The following is a 19,592-nucleotide window of genomic DNA, read 5'->3' as shown; positions in this document are numbered from 1 at the left end:
AGCAAGGACTGGGACCCGCTGGAATTTGCCTGTCACCAAATAGATCTACAGCAGATGCCATCTCACTGGTTCTTCACTTGGTTCACCTGGACAATAGGGATACCTATGTCAGCATGCTGTTTGTTGGTTACAGCTCAGCATTAAATACCATCATACCCTCAGTACTAATCAACAAACTCCAAAATCTGGGTCTCTGTACCTCACTTTGCAACCGGTCAGCAGGAGACCATAGTCACTGCGAATCGGAAATAACATCTCGTTGACAGTCAACACTGGCACACCTCAAAGATGTGTACTCAGCTCACTGATGTCTTCTCTCTACACCCATGATGGTGTTGCTAGGGACAGCTCAAACACAATCTATAAATTTACCGGCAACACAACTCTTATTGGCGGAATTTCAGATTGTGACAAAGAGGCATATAGGAGTGTAATAGCTGGTTGAGGGTGGTGGTGTAGCAACAACCTTCACTCAATGCCAGTAAGACCAAGGAATTAATTGCGGCTTTCAGAAAGGGGAATTTGAGGGAACACACACTAGTCCCCTCATCGAGGGATCGGTAGTAGAAAGGGTGAGCAATTTCAAGTTCCTGGGTATCAACATCTCTTATATTTCATCAGGCGTTTGAGGAGACCTATTGTCTCAAATTTCTACAGATGTATTGTGCAGAGCATTTTAACTGGTTGCATCGCTGTCTAAAGTGGAAGAGCAACTACACAGGATTGGAAAAAGCTGTGGAAAGTTGCAAACAGCCAGCTCCATCATGAGCGCTAGCCTCCCCAGCATCCAGAACATATTAAAAAGATGATGTCTCAAAGACGCAGCATCCATCAGTTAGGGCCCCCATCACCCAATACCTGCCCTCTTGTCATTGGTACCTTCAAGGAGGAGATACAGGGACCTAAAGGCACATTCTTAATGTTTTAGGAACAGTTTCTGTACACTACCTCAATATTTTTTTGGTTTCTCTTGCTCTCGCACTATTTTTAAAAATGTTCCTTATTTTAATGTGTTTTTAAAATTACTATGTTATACATTGTGCTGCTGCCACAAAACAACAGATTTCAAGACATATGCCAGTGATACTGAACCTGATTCTGATCTGATCTGAAATGATGTATGTGCATGCGCATGACTGTGAATGTCTTTAGTGTGAACATAAGAAATAAGAGCAGGAGTAGGCCATCTGGCCCGTTGAGCTTGCTCCGCCATTCAGTAAGATCATGGCTGATTTGGCCATGGGCTTATCTCCACCTACCTGTGTTTTCCCCATAACCCTTAATTCCCCTACTATGCAAAATCTATGCAACCTTGTCTTAAATATATTTACTGAGATAAACAATTTTAATATTGTTGTACCAAGCTTCTTGATGTCTTGTTCTCAATAAAAGATATTCTGTTAAAGGCCAGTCTGACTGATTGTACTTACAGTAACACCAAAGACAATTAGTTGCCCCAGTATATCCTTGGGTAGGTTGGAGCACACAAATGCCTCATTTCACTGCATGTTTCCATGTACGTGTAATAAATAAATCTGAATCTGAGCTGATTTGAACTTATGTTGTATTCCCTTGTGAAATTAATTATCGTTCTTGGGGAACTAATCATATTCAAAGGTAGCTTTGAGAGATAAACTTAATTGTTTTAACCAACTTAAAACAACTCAGACATTCACTCTTTCCCAATGGTTTCCATTTTTTTAAACTTTTTAGTTTCCAGCCGCGGTAACCATTTGTGTTCTCATATCTCCCGCAAGCAACTGTTCCAACGCTCACACCCCCCTTCCTCCCCAACCCCATTCCACCTGCCTTTCATTTTTTTTCCCCTCATTGTCTGCCTCCATCTGTTATCCACCTGCCACTGTGTCTCATATCCATCCCGCCTCTCTTCCCTTACCTGGCGCAACCTGCCACCGTCATTTACACTTTCAGTCTACCATTCACCGTTCTCCTTATAATGGTAACTCTTAGTCCATATGAATGGTTGCAACTTGAAGCATTGGCATTTCCTTTTTCTCACAGACACTGCTCGAACCCACGTTTTGTTGCTCCAGCATCTGCAGCCTCGCGTCTTTTAGCAGAAATTATTTTCGTTTGTGAGTTCTACAAGGTGTTGGTTTTAAATTTCACATCTTAGTTTTTTCCCCCACTTATGTTAATCAGCCGCTGGAAAATTACAACAGGTTTTATGTGAAGAATGCTGGGATTAAAAGTATTATATTGAGCTTCCCATTCAAACAGTATTGACACCACGCTATGGTTTGCTCCATAATTAATAACTATTGTGAACAGTTTTACACAAAGCAGGTACTGTAGCGCTGGTCTGGGTTGGACGGTACAGGTACAGAACCGCCACTGCATCCTGCAGCAGTCGCAATGCCGCGCACAACAGCCAGCAGCGGCACCGGATTACCCAGCAGTCGCAGCCGGCCGCGCAAGCGCAGTACACCCGATTCAGACTTAAATGGCGGTCTGTGTCCTTTCCCGGCTCTGGCTCGGGTCAAATGGAAGATCCGTGGCTTGTCGCTTCTCCAGGGTGAGTGCCGATAAAGAGAGGGGCTGCTGAGCACGGGGTTTGGGTGCGGAGAAGTTGGTGTGCTAGCAGCCGCACGACACTGCGATCGCAGGCCTAAAGGCGACCGTGCAGAATTTGCGGTGCAGATTAACCCTCCCCATGCCCAACGCTCTCGACCTTCACCCTTCCCTTTGCCAGTCCCTCCAACCCCCCAGCTCACGCTTCCTCCCCGCCAGCCTTTCCTACCACTCAACTTGCCGACTCCCCAATCCCCGCCTGTTCTATCCTATCCCTCCCTCCCTCCCCTCCCCATCCACTCCACTCCCCACCTCATCCGCTCCCCGCCCCATCCTCTCCCCTCCCCATCCCTTCCCCTCCCCTAGCCAACCCCTCCCCATCCTCACTCCTCCCCTCCCCATCACCCCTCCTCTCGCCCTCATTCTTCCTCTCCCCCTCACCCCTCCCCATCCTCACCCTTCAAACCAGTCTTCCTACTCCTTGCCATTATAGTTGGGTAAAGAAGTAATAGGAATTCCTTCTGACCTCTCCCCAAGTCCTCTGACCACCAGTGTCTTTTTCCTCTTTCCTCATCCCTCCAGACTAACGTGTTCTTTCCTCTTATTTTGTTGTTCCTGGCCCCTCTTTACCTTCTGTTCTTGCCTGTGCATTCTCCTGTACATGAGTGTTTTTTCTGCCCTCCATCCATCCATCCTCCATGCCTTGCTATCTTTGACAGTGCCTGCTCTTTTCTCTCCCTCTTGCTCTCCTCAATTACATTGCTGCTCTGTACCTGCTTTCATTCCTTTGTGTATCCATGTTTCAATGTTGCGTGCTTTCTTAAACCCTTTGTTTCTTGTTCATCTGTCTCTGGGATGTGTGCCTCTCATCCTACCAGATAACCATGCTGTTCTTTTTTTCAATTACTTTAACCCACGTTCATTTGCAATTTGGTATATTGCTGGTGTCCTTTCCACTCTTGTTATTTGTAACTTCTTTGTGTTGCTGGGTTGTGTCATTTCTTCTGCTTCCTTTTTTCTGTCAGATACTGCAGATACTTCCCCTGCATACTCACTTCCCAATTCACCAGTGCCACTTGTCTTTTATTCCTTATCCTCCAGCAGTTTTTTTGCTCTAGATTTAAGCATCTTGGTTCTCTTGGTTTACTCTATCATCAATAATTTGAATTTAAAACTTACTCTGTTGTCTATGTTGAAATTTTCATTTGTCTCTTTCCTCATGAACTGACTAGTTCAAAATATTTGCTTTGAATCACTTACTCTAAGTTTTTTTTTAAATCACTGCTGCATGTTTCTGTAATCAATTCTTCTTTAATCCAGGAATTATTTGAAATTACTTGCTCTCAATTTACTTTGTGGACTCCTCCCCATCTTGGATTACTGTCAGCATCAATTATCCTGAGGTTCTTGTTGTTCTTCAATTCTGACTTTTCAGTCATCTCTTGCTGGCTGTGTCTTCAACCATCAACACCACAACCTCAAATACTAGAGGGCATAGCTTGAAGGTGAGAGGGTAAACATTTAAAAGAAATGAGTGAGACAAATTTGTTTTACAGTGTTAGCTGTCTGGAACACACAGCTGGGTTGGGTGTGGGGAGAGGGGTAGTTGTGGGGGTGTAAGATACAACAGAGATACTTAAGAACGATCAGTCAAGCACATGAACTGCAAGGGTTGATGGGAAATGGATTACCTGCAGGTACATGGAGTTAGTTTAATTTAGCACAGGCATTTCCAGTGCTGCACTGTCTGTGGCATTTCAGCATCACACAATCTTAATGACAGCAGCAAACTCTTTGAAGTTGCCACCTGCACTAACATACAAAACATTGTGTACACATCACAAACAGCACTGATCTTTGTGGAGCACTAAACACAGATGTCCAATTACAAAATCACATTTGCCACCCTAACCACTTGCTGCACTCTCCACCTGCTAACATTTTGTGATTCATATACAGGAACACCTAGTTCCCTTTGTACTTTGTTCATATGCAATCTTTCTGGTTAGATAACAGCCTGCCTTTAGATTTGACTTAGCAAAATGGATGACCTCACAATTTCCCACATTAAACTCCATTTGCAACTGATCTGCAGAGTCCAGGTATCCTCATAGCAGTATGTCCTTCCACTTAATTTTTGTTAGCATCACCTTAGATAGCTTGCACTCTGCCACCTGATTCAGATCATTAATAACAATTGTAGATAATTAACCAATTACAGCCTATCCTCGATATATGCGGGGGATACATTCCGTGAATAATTATTTAAATGGAGAAAACAGGGATGCGTTCTGGAGGGCTTCCTAAATATGTTTTATCTGTAATTTATTTACATTTTCATACCGATACGACACAAAGGCAGTACCACAAGGCAACATTCATATTATATTTCATCAATTTAAGGTATTATTCAATGTAATAAATCATAGAAAGTTAACATACTATGGTGTACAGTACTCACTAACAATGGCAGGTGTGTTGGCTCCAGGAGATGAGTGGTTGTTGTGTATGGCAGCTTTACATGGATGAGGTGGATGGTTGTGTGTTGTCAGGATCATCAAGGACAGCAAGGGGTAAAGGAAGACTCACCTGACCTCTTTCCAAGATTCATCAATGTTGTTGATGGCATGTCTGATGTTGAAGGACTTCCACTATTCCCTCACCGTTGGTAAACTCCCGGGAGTTTCAAAATCGTCTGTTGCTTGCAGCATCTGAGAGATAGTCCGCTGTTAAAAAAATGCCTTGAATTTGGACATCACACCTTGGTCGAGTGGTTAAATCAGCGATGTTGTGTTAGGCGGCAGGAAACGCACTGTTATGTTAAGATGAATGCTGTCCAAATGTTTAGGATTGACTGGCGCATTGTCAAGCAACAAAAGAACTTTAAAGGCAAGATTCTGTTCCCGGTAGTAGTGTTTAGCCTCAGCAGCAAAATGATTAGCAAACCCATCTTCAAAGATTTGACCAGTGACCCAGTGGGCTTGTTAGCTGCCCAGAGCACAGGAAGCATATTCTTACTCAGACCCTTAAGAGCATGGGGGTTTAGTGAATGGTAAACTAAGAGAGGCTTCATCTTACAGTCTCCTTCAGCATTGGAACACTTAAGCAAAGTCAATCTGTCCTTTGCTGCCTTGAAACCTGCCGCAGTTTTTTCATCCTTACTTAGGTAAGTACGTTTCGGCATACGCTTCCAAAAAAGCCTGGTCTCGTCTGACACCACCCTGCTTATAATTTCCAACTTTTTTCACGTGTTAAAGCAGTTTTCTGCCGCTTGGCTGATGGACTAGGACTTGACATTGGACACTTAGGAGGCATAGTTAAATATTTCAAGCACAAAATCACTGCAGCATAGGTAAAAACAACAAAAGTTTAAGAGCGCAAGATCGCACATCCATACGTTGCCAAAACCAATACGAGACTGGCAGGAGTAAGACTGAGACGTGCACATGCGACTTGTATTGGTGGGAAAGCAGTGCTCCTCGCATAACTGTGAGTTTTGGATGCATATAAAGCGACATTGGTAGAAATAGGTTCCTTGCATAAGTGTGAATCTGCATAATCTGAAGACACATATAACGAGGATAGGGTGTACTGCTGTCAGCCTAAAGAAGGGCTTGTTTATTCTAACTGTGCTTATAAGACGTTCAAACCATGCTGGCATACCTCCCCAACACCATAAGCTCCTACCTTTTGCACCAGCTTTTTATGTGGCACTTGTCAAATGCTTTTGAAAATCTAAATGCTGTATATCAGCAGGTTTCTCTGACTCTCTTTGTTTCATCCATGAAGATTGCTAGCAAGTTTGTCAAACACAGTTACCAATCATAAGATCATGTTAACTTAGTTTGATTGTGTTAAGCTTCCTAAATGAGCAGCTATTTCTTCCTTGATTTTAGAGATCAGTGTCTTGCCAACAAAGGAGATTAAGCTAACACTTAACACAGTAGGTCAAGAAAAACATTAAAATCAAAAACTCAAGCATACAAAAATGCCTTTATGTTTGAGTCCCATTTATGGTTTTCCAATCCACTAGTATGTTCTAGGAACTAGCTGTGTTTTAAAAAATGGTTCTACTGTTTCTGAGGTAACTTCTTTTAAAACCATCTTACTTGTCTGTCTTTAGTCCCATTAGTTTTTCCCAGTACATTGTCCATTATGATACTTGTAGCGTGTCCTTCCATTCTGTGTGAAACTAGAGAATCAAGTATCTTTGTGGGATATTTGTGATATCCTTCACCTTAAAGACTGATGCAAAGTATTGATTTGATTTAGCTAGCATTTCTTTGTTTCTAGTTAATCTCTCCCTGCCTCTCTTCTCCCCCCTTTTTTATATTTCAGTAGAAGCTCTTACTGTTTATTTTGCTATTAATTGCCAGTTTTCTCTCATTATGTTTCTCCCTTTTTAGCTTTTTGGTCTTTCCCTGTTGCTTGTAAACTTCCTGGTCCTCTTGCCTGCCACAAGCCACTTTGCTGTTTTTGTAAGCTTGAATTTTTAATTTAATGCTTTTCTTGACTCACTGTGTTAACTACAATCTTGCTCCTGGATCTCTTTAATTGGGATCATTTTCTGTATGAACCATCTGTTTAAATACTTGCCACAGCTCATCCATTGACCTATTCCTTAGCAACAACACACCAAAATGCTGGTGGAACACAGCAGGCCAGGCAGCATCTATAGGGAGAAGCGCTGTTGACGTTTCGGGCCGAGACCCTTCATCAGGACTAACCGAAAGGAAAGATAGTAAGAGATTTGAAAGTAGTGGGGGGAGGGGAAATGCGAAATGATAGGAGAAGACTGGAGGGGGTGAGATGAAGCTAAGAGCTGGAAAGGTGATTGGCGAAAGTGATACAGAGCTGGAGAAGGGAAAGGATCATGGGACAGGAGGCCTCAGGAGAAAGAAGGGGGGGGGGGAGCACCAGAGGGAGATGGAGATCAGGCAAACAACTAAATATGTCAGGGATGGGGTAAGAAGGGGAGGAAGGGCATTAACGGAAGTTAGAGAAGTCAATGTTCATGCCATCAGGTTGGAGGCTACCCAACTGGTGTATAAGGTGTTGTTCCTCCAACCTGAGTTTGGATTCATTTTGACAGTAGAGGAGGCCATGGATAGACATATCAAAATGGGAATGGGACGTGGAATTAAAATGTGTGGCCACTGGGAGATCCTGCTTTTTCTGGCGGACCGAGCGTAGGTGCTCAGCGAAACGGTCTCCCAGTCTGCGTCGGGTCTCACCAATATATAAAAGGCCACACCGGGAGCACCGGACGCAGTATACCACACCAGCCGACTCACAGGTGAAGTGTCGCCTCACCTGGAAGGACTGGGGCCCTGAATGGTGGTGAGGGAGGAAGTGTAAGGGCAGGTGTAGCATTTGTTCCGTTTACAAGGATAAGTGCCAGGAGGGAGATCGATGGGAAGGGATGGGGGGGACGAGTGGACAAGGGAGTCGGGTGGGGAGCGATCCCTGCGAAAAGCAGAAAGAGTGGGAGAGGGAAAAATGTGTTTAGTAGTGAGATCCCGTTGGAGGTGGCGGAAGTTACGGAGAATTATACGTTAGACCTGGAGGCTGGTGGGGTGGTAGGTAAGGACAAGGGGAACCCTATCCCGCGTGGGGTGGCGGGTGGATGGGGTGAGGGCAGATGTGCAGGAAATGGGAGAGATGCGTTTGAGAGCAGAGTTGATGGTGGATGAAGGGAAGCCCCTTTGTTTAAAAAAGGAAGACATCTCCTTCGTCCTGGAATGAAAAGCCTCATCTTGAGAGCAGATGCGGCGGAGATGGAGGAATTGTGAGAAGGGGATAGCCTTTTTGCAAGAGACAGGGTGGGAAGAGGAATAGCCCTGGTAGCTGTGAGAGTCTGTAGGCTTATAGTAGATATCAGTAGATAGGCCGTCTCCAGAGATGGAGACAGAAAGATCAAGAAAGGGGAGGGAGGTGTCGGAAATGGACCAGGTAAATTTGAGGGCAGGGTGAAAGTTGGAGGCAAAGTTAATGAAATCGACGATCTATTCCTTAGCCTTTTTTTATCCAATCCACTCTAAATACTCCACCTTTTATACCATTATAATTGCCCTTATTTATATGGAAGATGTTGCTTATGAACCTCTGGCATTTACCCTTGAAGTGCATCCAGAATTCCTCTATGTTGATATGTTGCTTGCTAGGGGATCCTTAAACAATAATTTTCTTTCTTACTCATGACCAAATCTAAAGAGCCTGTTATCTGGTAGGGTCTTTCTTCTTTTACTCTAAGCAACAATTCCTGATGCACTCTACAAATTCTTCCATGAAACCCCTGTGTGTTTAACCAATCCAATCAAAATGCCAATGGAAAACACCAACAATAATTCCTTGTATATCCTTGATATTTTCCAATTAATGCTCAATTGGAATTACGAGAAACAACACCTTGTTCTTTGTAAATTTCTCCCTCCTCTCTATTTCTGCGCTATTTCTTATTTTCACCCAAATTGTTCCAACTCATTCACTGCATTCTATTGATACTCAATACTGTATTTATTCCTTTCTTGTTAAACAAAGCTACCCTATCTTCTTTCCCTCTCAATTGCTCTACGTTTGTTTAAAGGTGCAATTTTGAACAACATTATTTGTTTTTCATTGAATGTCTAGGGTAAGTGATTAGATTCTTTCATGATGGAGGTTATCGTTGCCCACTACTTTTGTGGTGCAAATGTTGCTTGCTACCATCAACCTGCAACTGAATATTGTTTAGGGTAGTGGTAACCAACCTTTCTAAGAGCAAGATCCCCTACCACGGCCTTAGTGAAAGGCAAGATCGACCTACTAAATCGGTTAGTCACTCGCATGCGCACCAGGGAGAAAAGACCGGAAGTAAAACCCCGCAATCTGGAAGTGGAAATAATGTATGTACACTGTGTAGTTTCATTTAACAGAATCGGGAAGATTAAGCCAAAACCGATTTGTAGAAAAAATTAGGCATGTACACGCATGTGCACACATGAGCCAGCGCAGGGCTTCATAGTCATGGTAGTCTTTCTTGGGGTAAGCACATGTGTCCCGTATTTGACTGCTACTTTTGTCCCTTATCTGGGAGTGAGAAAGTTGGCTCATAACTACAGACAGCCAGACTGTGACAGTCTGTGAGGTGTCTGTCAGTAAGACAGCTCCTGTACTTAGATTTAATAATTTTCATCTGTTGCAGCAGAGCACCCTCGCAAACCTCCTGACAGACTGAATATTTGAATGAACAGTTTCCTTTGTTAGACTGAATGTTGAATCTGCCATGTTTTTCAGGTTTTTTGTATTGGTAAACTGTTACTGAGACACTAGTATAAGTTTCAGAGGTACACAAGATAATGACACGACTGTTTTTTTGTTTCCCAGTTATTTACATTTGGGGAATGTTGGAATTTAAATGGGGAGAAGTGTTCTAATGTGAGCATTATAAAGATATGTTAATACAAATTAGGATAATGATAATATAGCAATAACCCCCGCTACGGAAAGCTGTTTGTAAAGAGAGGTTGCTTCCGGGTTGCGGGGTTTTACTTCATGTCTTTTCTACTGCGGTGCATGGCAGGGGAGCTACACACATGCACACTGGGCAGAAAGAACGGAACGAAAACTCCACAATCTGGAAACAATCTCTCTTTACAAACAGCTTTCAGTAGCGGTTGTATTTCTATATTACCGTTATCCTAAATAGTATTACTTAGTTTTATAATGCTCACATTACAACAGCATTTGTGTATTTATTTTTCATTTCTTTCGGGATCTACTGGGAAAGTCTCAAAGATCGACCGGTCGATCGCGATCGACGGATTGACAACCACTAGTTTAGGTCTTGCTGCATGCAGACATGAGCAGCTTCATTTGCTGAGGAATTGAGAAAGAAATTCTATTCTCAATTATCAGTAAACGTTTTCTACTTCTGACATTACGGTGGAAAGAAAGTTATTGATTAAACAACTGAAGATGTACATCTAAGACTGCCCTGATGTATTCCTACAGTGGTGTCTTGGGCTGAGATGAATGACCTATGCCACCTACACCTATCTTTCTTTGTTCAGTGCGTGACTCCATGAAATGTTTTCCCCTTTGATGTATGTTGACTACAGTTTTACCAGGATGCCGTGAGGTCAAGAATAGACATTCTCACCTAATCTCTGATATTTAGTTCTTTGTCCATGTTCGTCTTAAGGCTGTGGTGAGATCTGTGATGCGGTCTTGGTAAAACCCAAACTGGACATCAGTAATTTGGTTATTGGTCTATATGTGCCACTTGAAAGCACCATTTATAACAGGTTCCATCTTTTCTGAGTAATTGATTCATTTAAACCTACATTGGTTTCAGCTGTCAAGTACCTATCTCCGCTAATTCCAGTTTCCAGTAAGCGTAAAGAGACACAGCTTTGGAAGCAGGCCAATCTAAACTAATTCCATCTGTCTGTACATGGTCCATTTCCTTCTATTTCCTGTCAGTTTTTGTATACCTAAATACCGCTTAAATGTTGCTGTTCCATCTGCTTCTGCCAGCAACCCTGACTGTCTGAGGACCTACCACTTTGTGATGAGGGAGAACACTCCCCATTCACATCTCCTTTAAGTTTGCCCCTCTCACTTTAATTTGATGACCTTTCCACTTTGGGGGAAAGCCAACTCATCTATCTCATGCATCTCATAATTTTATATTCTTCTATCAGATCACTGAAGCTCTGGAGAAAACAATACAAGTTTGTATACTCCATTATGCATATAATATACTTCATCATATGCAGGAACTTCTTTGGCACCCTGTCCAAAGCCTCTATGTCCTTTCTATAGAGCAGTAAACAGAACCGCACGCAATGCCCTAAATATGTAACCAAATATTTATTCACCAACATTACAACTTACCAGTATTTATACTCAGTGCTCAGATCGATGAAGGCAAGCATTGTCTTATGCTTTTTTTTAACCACCCTCCAGTTGTGTTGCCATTTACAGGTAGGAGTGAATTTGTATGCCACAATTCCTCTGTATGTTAATGTTCCTAAGGGTCCTACTATTTACTGTAAACTGCATGTTCCTCTTTCATTTGACACCCTGAAATATTTCATCTCATGCTTGTCCAGATTTATCTCAATTTGCCATTTAATTACCCAAATACTCAACTTGTCCACCTCCTACTCAATCCTTGACAGCCTTCCTCCCTGTCCAGAACTCCCATCAATTTTTGCCTAAATCATTTATATATTATAACAAACAACAGATGTCCCAGCATGTATCCTTGTGGAAAATCACTGGATACACTAGAGCAGGGGTGTCAAACTCATTTTAGGTCACGGGCCGGATTGAGCAAAATGCAGCTTCATGCGGGCCGGATCAGTCGGACGCGTGCAAACGCAGCTTTCGTTGCCTCAGTTTTTTCAGCCTGCTCTCATGTGTCTCAGTCTCTGCTATAACTACAAAGTGTTTCACTTTACAAATTCCGTTTCTTATGAAGAAGACTGCCGAATAAACACTAAAAACCCTGAAAACCTGGTACCTGAATAAACTCAGCATTAGCCATATCATACGCCATAGGCGCTTCGATTACTGGGGCCAGCTTTAATAGTAATTAGATATTATCTCGCGGGCCAAAGATAATTCCACCACGGGCCGGATTTGGCCCACGGGCCGGATTTGGCCCGCGGGCCTTGAGTTTGACATATATGCACTAGAGTTTGACCTCTAGTCAAAGAAACACCCATCCTTCACTACTCCCTGTCTTCTATGACCGAACAAACAGTAAACTGGATATTCAGTGAGGCTTTGTGTGTGGAAAATCATGTATTATAAATTTGATTGAGTTTTATGAAGAGGTACCTCAAGAATTTACAAGGGCAGAGTAGCAGACGTCTACAAAGTCCCACTTCGTATGCTGGTCTGGAACGTGACATCCATCAGGTCCACCATGAGTTACCCAGATACAGAGTTGGCTTGGTGTAAAGAGGCAGAACATGGTATTGGAGTTTTGTTTTTCAGATTGGAACCCTGTGACTAGTGCTTTTCTGTATGGATTGGTGCAGGGCCCACTGTTGTAAGAAACAATTTGTGAACCCTTTGCAATTACCTGGTTTTCTGCTTTAACTACTCATAAAATTGAAGTCACAATAATAGACAACAACAATCTGCCTAAACTAATAACGCATAAACAACTGAATTTCTTTTCGTCAATCTTGAATATACCATTTAAACAACAACAGTCTAGATCAGTGGTTCCCAACGTGGGGCGTACGCCCCACGGGGGTAATTTGATTTTTAAGGGGGGCAATTCGAGAATGAGTTATTAACAGTGAATTTTTTCTAGTAAGTCTGTGTGAGTATGAGTGTGTGTGCGAGTTAATACATATGTGTATATACAGTATGCATACATAAAAATACTTGTGTGTATGTACATGTGTAATTGCGTATGTACTGTATATATAGTGTATCACCATCATTACAACCATCAAATGGCTTTCATAATTAAATTAATGAATTGACTGATGTAGGAAGGAACGAATGAACAAGTCCAAATGCGTAAGAAACTCGTACGAGGTCGCGCCAATGCTGCTTTTTGCAGTAGCTTTCGGTTCTTGGTGGTGTGAAGGTGTGTACATTGCGTCATCTCTTTTAAACGGTGTATCTGTCTTTGTATGCTGTAGAAATGAATCAGCATTGTTTTATTTATTTATTATTATTATTTTAATATCACTTAATGTTCTTTTTTTTTACAATTTCTTAGTAATTTCTTCCTGAGAACTTTAACAGTCCTTTGGTTCTTTTATTTTTCTCTTTCATGAATGCCATGTTCTTTGGAAGCTTGTTTAAACCAAGTTAATAGTCTTTTAGGCTTCCTCCAGATGAATAGGAGTTCACTTTTTGAATAATAAGAATTATATATCACCACAGGGGGCATCAGGATTTTAGAGGTGATTAGGTGGGGCATGGCCAAAAAAAGGTTGGGAACCACTGGTCTAGATTCAAAGTACACGAACGTTTGGGGTAGTGTGTTCCAAAAATGCTATTTGGCGTTGGGTGTTCCAATCAATGAAAGCAGATTGGAGGTGTGGATGTATAGATGGCCTGCCCTGTAAAAAAGACAGAGAAAGTCAGGTTACTGACAGAGCCTGCTCTTCTCAGGAAACATCTGTTTATGTGCACCATGCCTTGATCAAAACAGCTTTCCGAGGACCTTAAAAGAAGAATTGTAGAGATGTTTGAAGCTGAAAAAGGCTACAGAAGCATTCCTAAATACTTGAGTGTTCATAAGTCCACAATAAGAGAAACTGTCCACAAACGGAGGCAATTTAGTACTGTTGCTACTCTTTCTAGGAGTGGACGTCCTGCAAAGATCACACCAAGAATGCAACATGCAATGCTGAAGGAGGAGAAACTGAACCCAAGAGTAACAGCAAAAGACCTGCTGACGTCTCTAGAACATGCTAAAGTCTCTGTTCATGTATCCACTGTAAGAAAACACTGAACATGAGTGGTGTTCATAGAGGGACATCATAGAGGAAACCACTGCTCTCCAGAACAGCGCTGCATGTCTCAAGTTTGCAAATGACCACCTGAATGTGCCACAACACTTCTAGGGCAGTGTTCTGTGTACAGATGAAACAAAAGTTGAACTTTTAAACAGAAGTATACACCTCTATATTTGGCAGGAAAAGGGCATAGTACACCAACACCCAAACATCATCCCAACTGTGGAGCATGGTGGAAGGAACATCATGGTTTGGGGCTACTTTGCTTTCTCAGGGCCTGGGCAGCTTGCAATTAATTCAAAGTTGTATCAAGACATTTTACAGGAGAATGTCAGGGTAGTAGTCCGCCACCTGAAGCTTAGTAGAAGTTGGATGATGCGACAAGGCAGTGATCCAAAACACATGAGTAAATCAACAACAGAATGGTTTAAAAAGAAGAAAGTCTGTGTTTTGGAGTGGCCAAATCAGAGTCCAGGTCTTAACCCAATTGTGATGCTGTGCCATGACCTAAAGAAGGCTGTTCATGCCTGGTATCCCAGAAATAATGGATGAACTGACACAGTTTTGTATGGAGGAGTGGTACAAAATTCTTCCTTGCCATTGTGCAAGTTTGATCATCAGCTACAGGAAATGTTTGGTAGAGGTTATTGCTGCTAAAGGAGGTTCTACCAGTTATTAAATATAAGGGTTCACATACTTTTTCCACACTGGACTGAATGATTAAACTATGTGTTTAATAAAGACATGAAAAAGTAGAATTGCTTGTGTGATACTAGTTTAGGCAGATTGTGTTTGTCTGTCTATTATTGTGACTTATATGAAGGTCAGACCACATTTTATGAGGAATTCATACAGTAAACCAAGTAATTGCGAAGGGTTCACACATTTTCTTGCAACTGTATGTACACTCATTGGCTACTTTAGTAGGTACACTGTTATACCTCGTTAATGAAAATATCCTATCAGCCAATCATGTGGCAGCAACTCAACACATAGGAGTTTAATTTGTTGTTTAGACCAAAGTTCAGAATGGGAAAGAAATATAATCTAAATGACTTTGGCCGTGTAATGATTATTAGTGCCAGACACGGTGGTTTGAGTATCTCAGAAACTGCTGATCTGGGATTTTCACACGTAATAGTCTCTATCTAGAGTTTACCGAGAACGGTGTGAAAAACAAAAAAACATCCAGTGAGTGGCAGTTCTGTGGGCAAAAACTCCTTTGTTAATTAGAGAGGTCAGAGGAAAATGACTGGATAGGTTCAAACTGACAGGAACTCAATTCCATGCTTTGCAGCAGTGGTGTGCAGAAGAACAGCTCTGAATGCACAACACGTTGAACCTTGAGATGGGCTATGATAGCAGAAGGCCACACCAGGTTCTACTCTGTTACTTAGTAAAGTGGCCACTGACTATAAATGTTAATACTTTGGATGGGAATTAGGTTGTATGATGAGACTCTGCATAAGTCTCAAACCTTGTGGAGCAGCCAGATGAACCTGCTCATCCCTTGCCTCTGGCCCCAACACCTTGACCATTTCAGTCTGGTTTACTGATTAAATCGTTCTGCGTTCTCAGACTCAAGCCCCACTGCCTTGTTTTGACCCATATCTGATCTTTTCTATTTGGCCTGGTGCTTAAATGAGTCAAACTTTGTGTTTGATTGATCTAAGTCCCTCACCCACCCTGGCACTCCTTCTCTGCTACCTGTCCCACAGCCCTCCTGCAACGCTCTATCCTCGTATTTCCCAGTGTCCTCTGCTCTCGCCAGGTCTACAGACTTGCTCTCCACTCTATGTTAACAAGTAGAATACTGTACAAAAGTCTTAAGCACCCTAGCTATATGTACAGTGGCATGCAAAAGTTTGGGCACCCCTGGTCAAAATTTCTGTTACTGTGAATAGCTAAGCAAGTAAAAGATGACATGATTTCTAAAAGGCATAAAGTTAAAGATGAAGCATTTCTTTAATAGTTAAAGCAAGATTACTTTTTTACTTCCATCTTTTACAGTTTCAAAATAACTAAAAAGGAAAAGGGCAGAAGCAAAAGTTTGGACACCTTGCATGGTCAGTACTTAGTAACACCCCCTTTGGCAAGTATCACAGCTTGTAAACGCTTTCTGTAGCCAGTTAAGAATCCTTCAATTCTTGTTTGGGGGATTTTCGCCAATTCTTCCTTGCAAAAGGCTTCCAGTTCTGTGAGATTCTTGGGCCGTCTTGCATGCACTGCTCTTTTGAAGTCTATCACAGATTTTCGATGATGTTTAGGTCAGGGGACTGTGAGGGCCATGGCAAAACCTTCGGCTTGCGCCTCTTGAGGCAGTCCATTGTGGATTTTGAGGTGTGTTTAGGATAATTATCCTCTTTTCATCTTCAGCTTTTTTACGGACGGTGTGATGCTTGCTTCCAGAATTTGTTGGTATTTGATTGAATTCATTCTTCCCTCTACCAGTGAAATGTTCCCCGTTCCACTGGCTGCAACACAAGCCCCAAAGCATGATCGATCCACCCCCATGCTTAACAGTTGGAGAGGTGTTCTTTTCATGAAGTTTTGCACCCTTTTTTCTCCAAACATACCTTTGCTCATTGCGGCCAAGAATTTCTATTTTAACTTCATCAGTCCACAGGACTTGTTTCCAAAATGCATCAGGCTTGTTTAGTTCCTTTGCAAACTTCTGACGCTGAATTTTGTGGTGAGGACGCAGGAAAGGTTTTCTTCTGATGACTCTTCCACGAAGGTCATATTTGTGCAGGTGTCGCTGCACAGTAGAACAGTGCACCACCACTCCAGAGTCTGCTAAATCTTCCTGAAGGTCTTTTGCAGTCAAACGGAGGTTTTGATTTGCTTTTCTAGCAATCGTACGAGCAGTTCTCTTGGAAAGTTTTCTTGGTCTTCCAGACCTCAACTTGACCTCCACCATTCCTGTTAATTGCCATTTCTTAATTACATTACAAACTGAGGAAGCAGCTACCTGAAAACACTTTGTTATCTTCTTATAGCCTTCTCCTGCTTTGTGGGTATCATTTATTTTAATTTTCATAGTGCTAGGCAGCTGCTTAGAGGAGCCCATGGCTGCTGATTGTTGGGACAAGGTTTGAGGAGTCAGTGTATTTATAAAGCTTTGAAATTTGCATCGCCTGGTCTTTCCTAATGATGAGTGTGAACAAACCATAGTCCTAACAAGCTAATTAAGGTCTGAGACCTTGGTAAAAGTTATCTGAGAGCTCAAATCTCTTGGGGTGCCCAAACTTTTGCATGGTGCTCCTTTCCTTTTTTTTCACACTAAAATTGTACAAAACAAAAATAGTACGCTCATCTTGCTTAAAATGTTGAAAAGAATGTTTCATCTGTAACTTTATGACTTGGAGATCAGTTCGTCTTCTACTCGTTTAACTATTTACAGTAACAGAAATTTTGCCCAGGAGTGCCCAAACTTTTACATGCCACTGTATGTGCCTAAGACTTCTGCACAGTACTGTAAATTTGCGGATAACACCATAATTGATAATAGCGGCTAATGAAGCAGGTTACCTCAGTTTATAAGAGTATCTAGATCAATTGCGAAAGAGAGCAAACTCAGACAAGTGCGAAATAATGCATTTTGGTAAGTTAAACCAGAGCTTGAAATACCGAGTGATTGACATGGCCCTGGGAAGTGTTGTAAAACAGTGAGACCTGAGGTACACTTACATTATTCCTTGAAGGTAATAACATAGTTAAATAGGGGGATGAAGAAAGCATATGGCATGCTTCCCTTTGCTGGTCAGGATGAAGCACATGAGTTGGGACACGATGTTATAGCTATGCATGAAGTTGGTAAGATTGCTTGGAGTATTGTGTACTTTTGTTTGCCATTCTATAGGAAAGATGTGACTAAGTTGGAGAGGGTGCAGAGCAGATTGAAAAGGATGTTGATGGAACTGGAGGACTTGAGTTATAAGCAAAGACTAATAAGCTTGGTACTGTTTTACCAATAGCAAGGAAGGGTGAGGAAATGACTTCATTTGTTTTTGTTCAGTCTTTAAGTCGAGTCCGACTCTTTATGACCTCATGGACTCCTGCACATCAAGCCTTCTTGTTGGAAGCTGCCTCTCTAAGATCCGCCAAGGATCATACGCATTGTCTGAGTAATATTATCTATCCATCGTAGTCTCTCATCCTCTCCTTTTACCTAACATTAGAGTCTTCTCCAAGGAATCCTGTCTTCTCATGATGTGGTCAAAATATTTGAGCTTTTGTCTCATAATCGAGCCTCCTAGTCTGGCTGTATTTCTTCAGTATTGACTTATTGGATCTTCTTGCTGTCCAACAAACTCTTAACACTTTCCTCCAGCATCCAAGTTCAAAGGCATCGATTCTTTTGTATTCAGCCTTACTAATAATCGAGCTCTCACAGCCATACATCACAACTGGAAATACCATAGACTTGACTATACGGATCTTTGTAGACAATGTTATGTCTCTGCTCTTCAGTATTTTATCGAAATTTGCCATTGCTGCCCTCCCCAGAAGTAAGCGTTCTTTAATTTTGTGGCTGCAGTTACCATGTCTAGAAATCTTTGAACCGAGGAAGACAAAATTTGTCACTGCTTCCACTTCGTTTCCATTTATTACCACTGAGTTAATAGGGCCGGTCAATATAATCTTGGTTTTCTTAAAATTGAGCAACAAGCCAACATTTGCACTTTCTTCTTTCACTTTGATTAGAAGCTTCCTCAGATCCTCCTCACATTCAGCCATTAAACTAGTATCATCCACATATCTGAGGTTGTTAATATTTCGTCCGGCAATTTTGATTGGAAAATTTGAGTCCTCTAGACCAGCATTCCTGATGATGAGTTCAGCATATAAATTAAATAAGTGGGGTGACAGTATTCAGCTTTGTCGTACTCCTTTCCCAATCTTGACCAGTTTTTTTGTTCCGTGTTCATTTCTAACTGTTGCTTCTTGATCTTCGTAAAAGTTTCTCGTAAGGCAGATCAGATGTCCGGGTATCCCCATTTCTTTCAGGATTTGCCATAGTTTATTATAGTCCACACTGTTGAAGGCTTTAGAGTAGTTATTAAAACAAAGATAAATACTTTTCTAGAATTCCTTCGATTTCTCCATTATCCAGCATAGGTTAGCAATTTGGTCTCTGGTGCCTCTTGCCTCTTCTAAAACCAGCGTGTACATAAAGGTTATAGATGAGCTTACAGAGGTTCATAAAATCATGAGCTGTATAAGACAGGTGGATGATCATAATCTTTTTCCCAGGTCGGTGAGGTTGAAAGCTAAAGGGCATAGGTATAAGGTGAAGTGGGAAACTTTTAAGATCTCAGAGTTAAGTTTTTCACACAGATGGTGAATGGAATGAGCTTCCTGAGGAAACTGGTCCGAGGAAGATCAATATTCTTGTGGGCAGATTTGTTAGAGCTGTTGGGGATGGTTTAAACTAATTTAGCAGGGTAGTGGGAACCGGAGGGAAAAGACTCAGAATAGGATAGATGTTTAAAAAAAAAGATAGCGTGCAGTCAGACTGTCAGGAAGGGCAGGTAGGTGATAGGACAATGTTGCAGTCAGCTGGGTGAGTATCATTGCATTAGG

The 19,592-nt window shown here is 41.9% G+C and overlaps 1 protein-coding gene across 1 annotated transcript in view; it reads left to right on the top strand.

Moving 5' to 3' along the window:
• Window positions 1-2,423: 2,423 nt before the first annotated feature.
• LOC140734467 (succinate--CoA ligase [ADP-forming] subunit beta, mitochondrial-like) overlaps window positions 2,424-19,592 on the top strand; it is an 89,767-nt gene continuing 72,598 nt past the window's right edge. The window contains exon 1 of the mRNA XM_073058454.1: window positions 2,424-2,536. Coding sequence (XP_072914555.1) covers window positions 2,465-2,536 — 72 coding nt within the window. The 5' untranslated portion in view covers window positions 2,424-2,464. The remainder of the gene's footprint in view (window positions 2,537-19,592) is intronic.

The sequence above is a fragment of the Hemitrygon akajei genome, chromosome 10 (assembly GCF_048418815.1).
Source record: "Hemitrygon akajei chromosome 10, sHemAka1.3, whole genome shotgun sequence".
NCBI lineage: Eukaryota > Metazoa > Chordata > Chondrichthyes > Myliobatiformes > Dasyatidae > Hemitrygon > Hemitrygon akajei.
The sequence above is the reverse complement of the archived record's forward strand: the minus strand, read 5'-3'. Positions and strand labels throughout refer to the sequence as shown.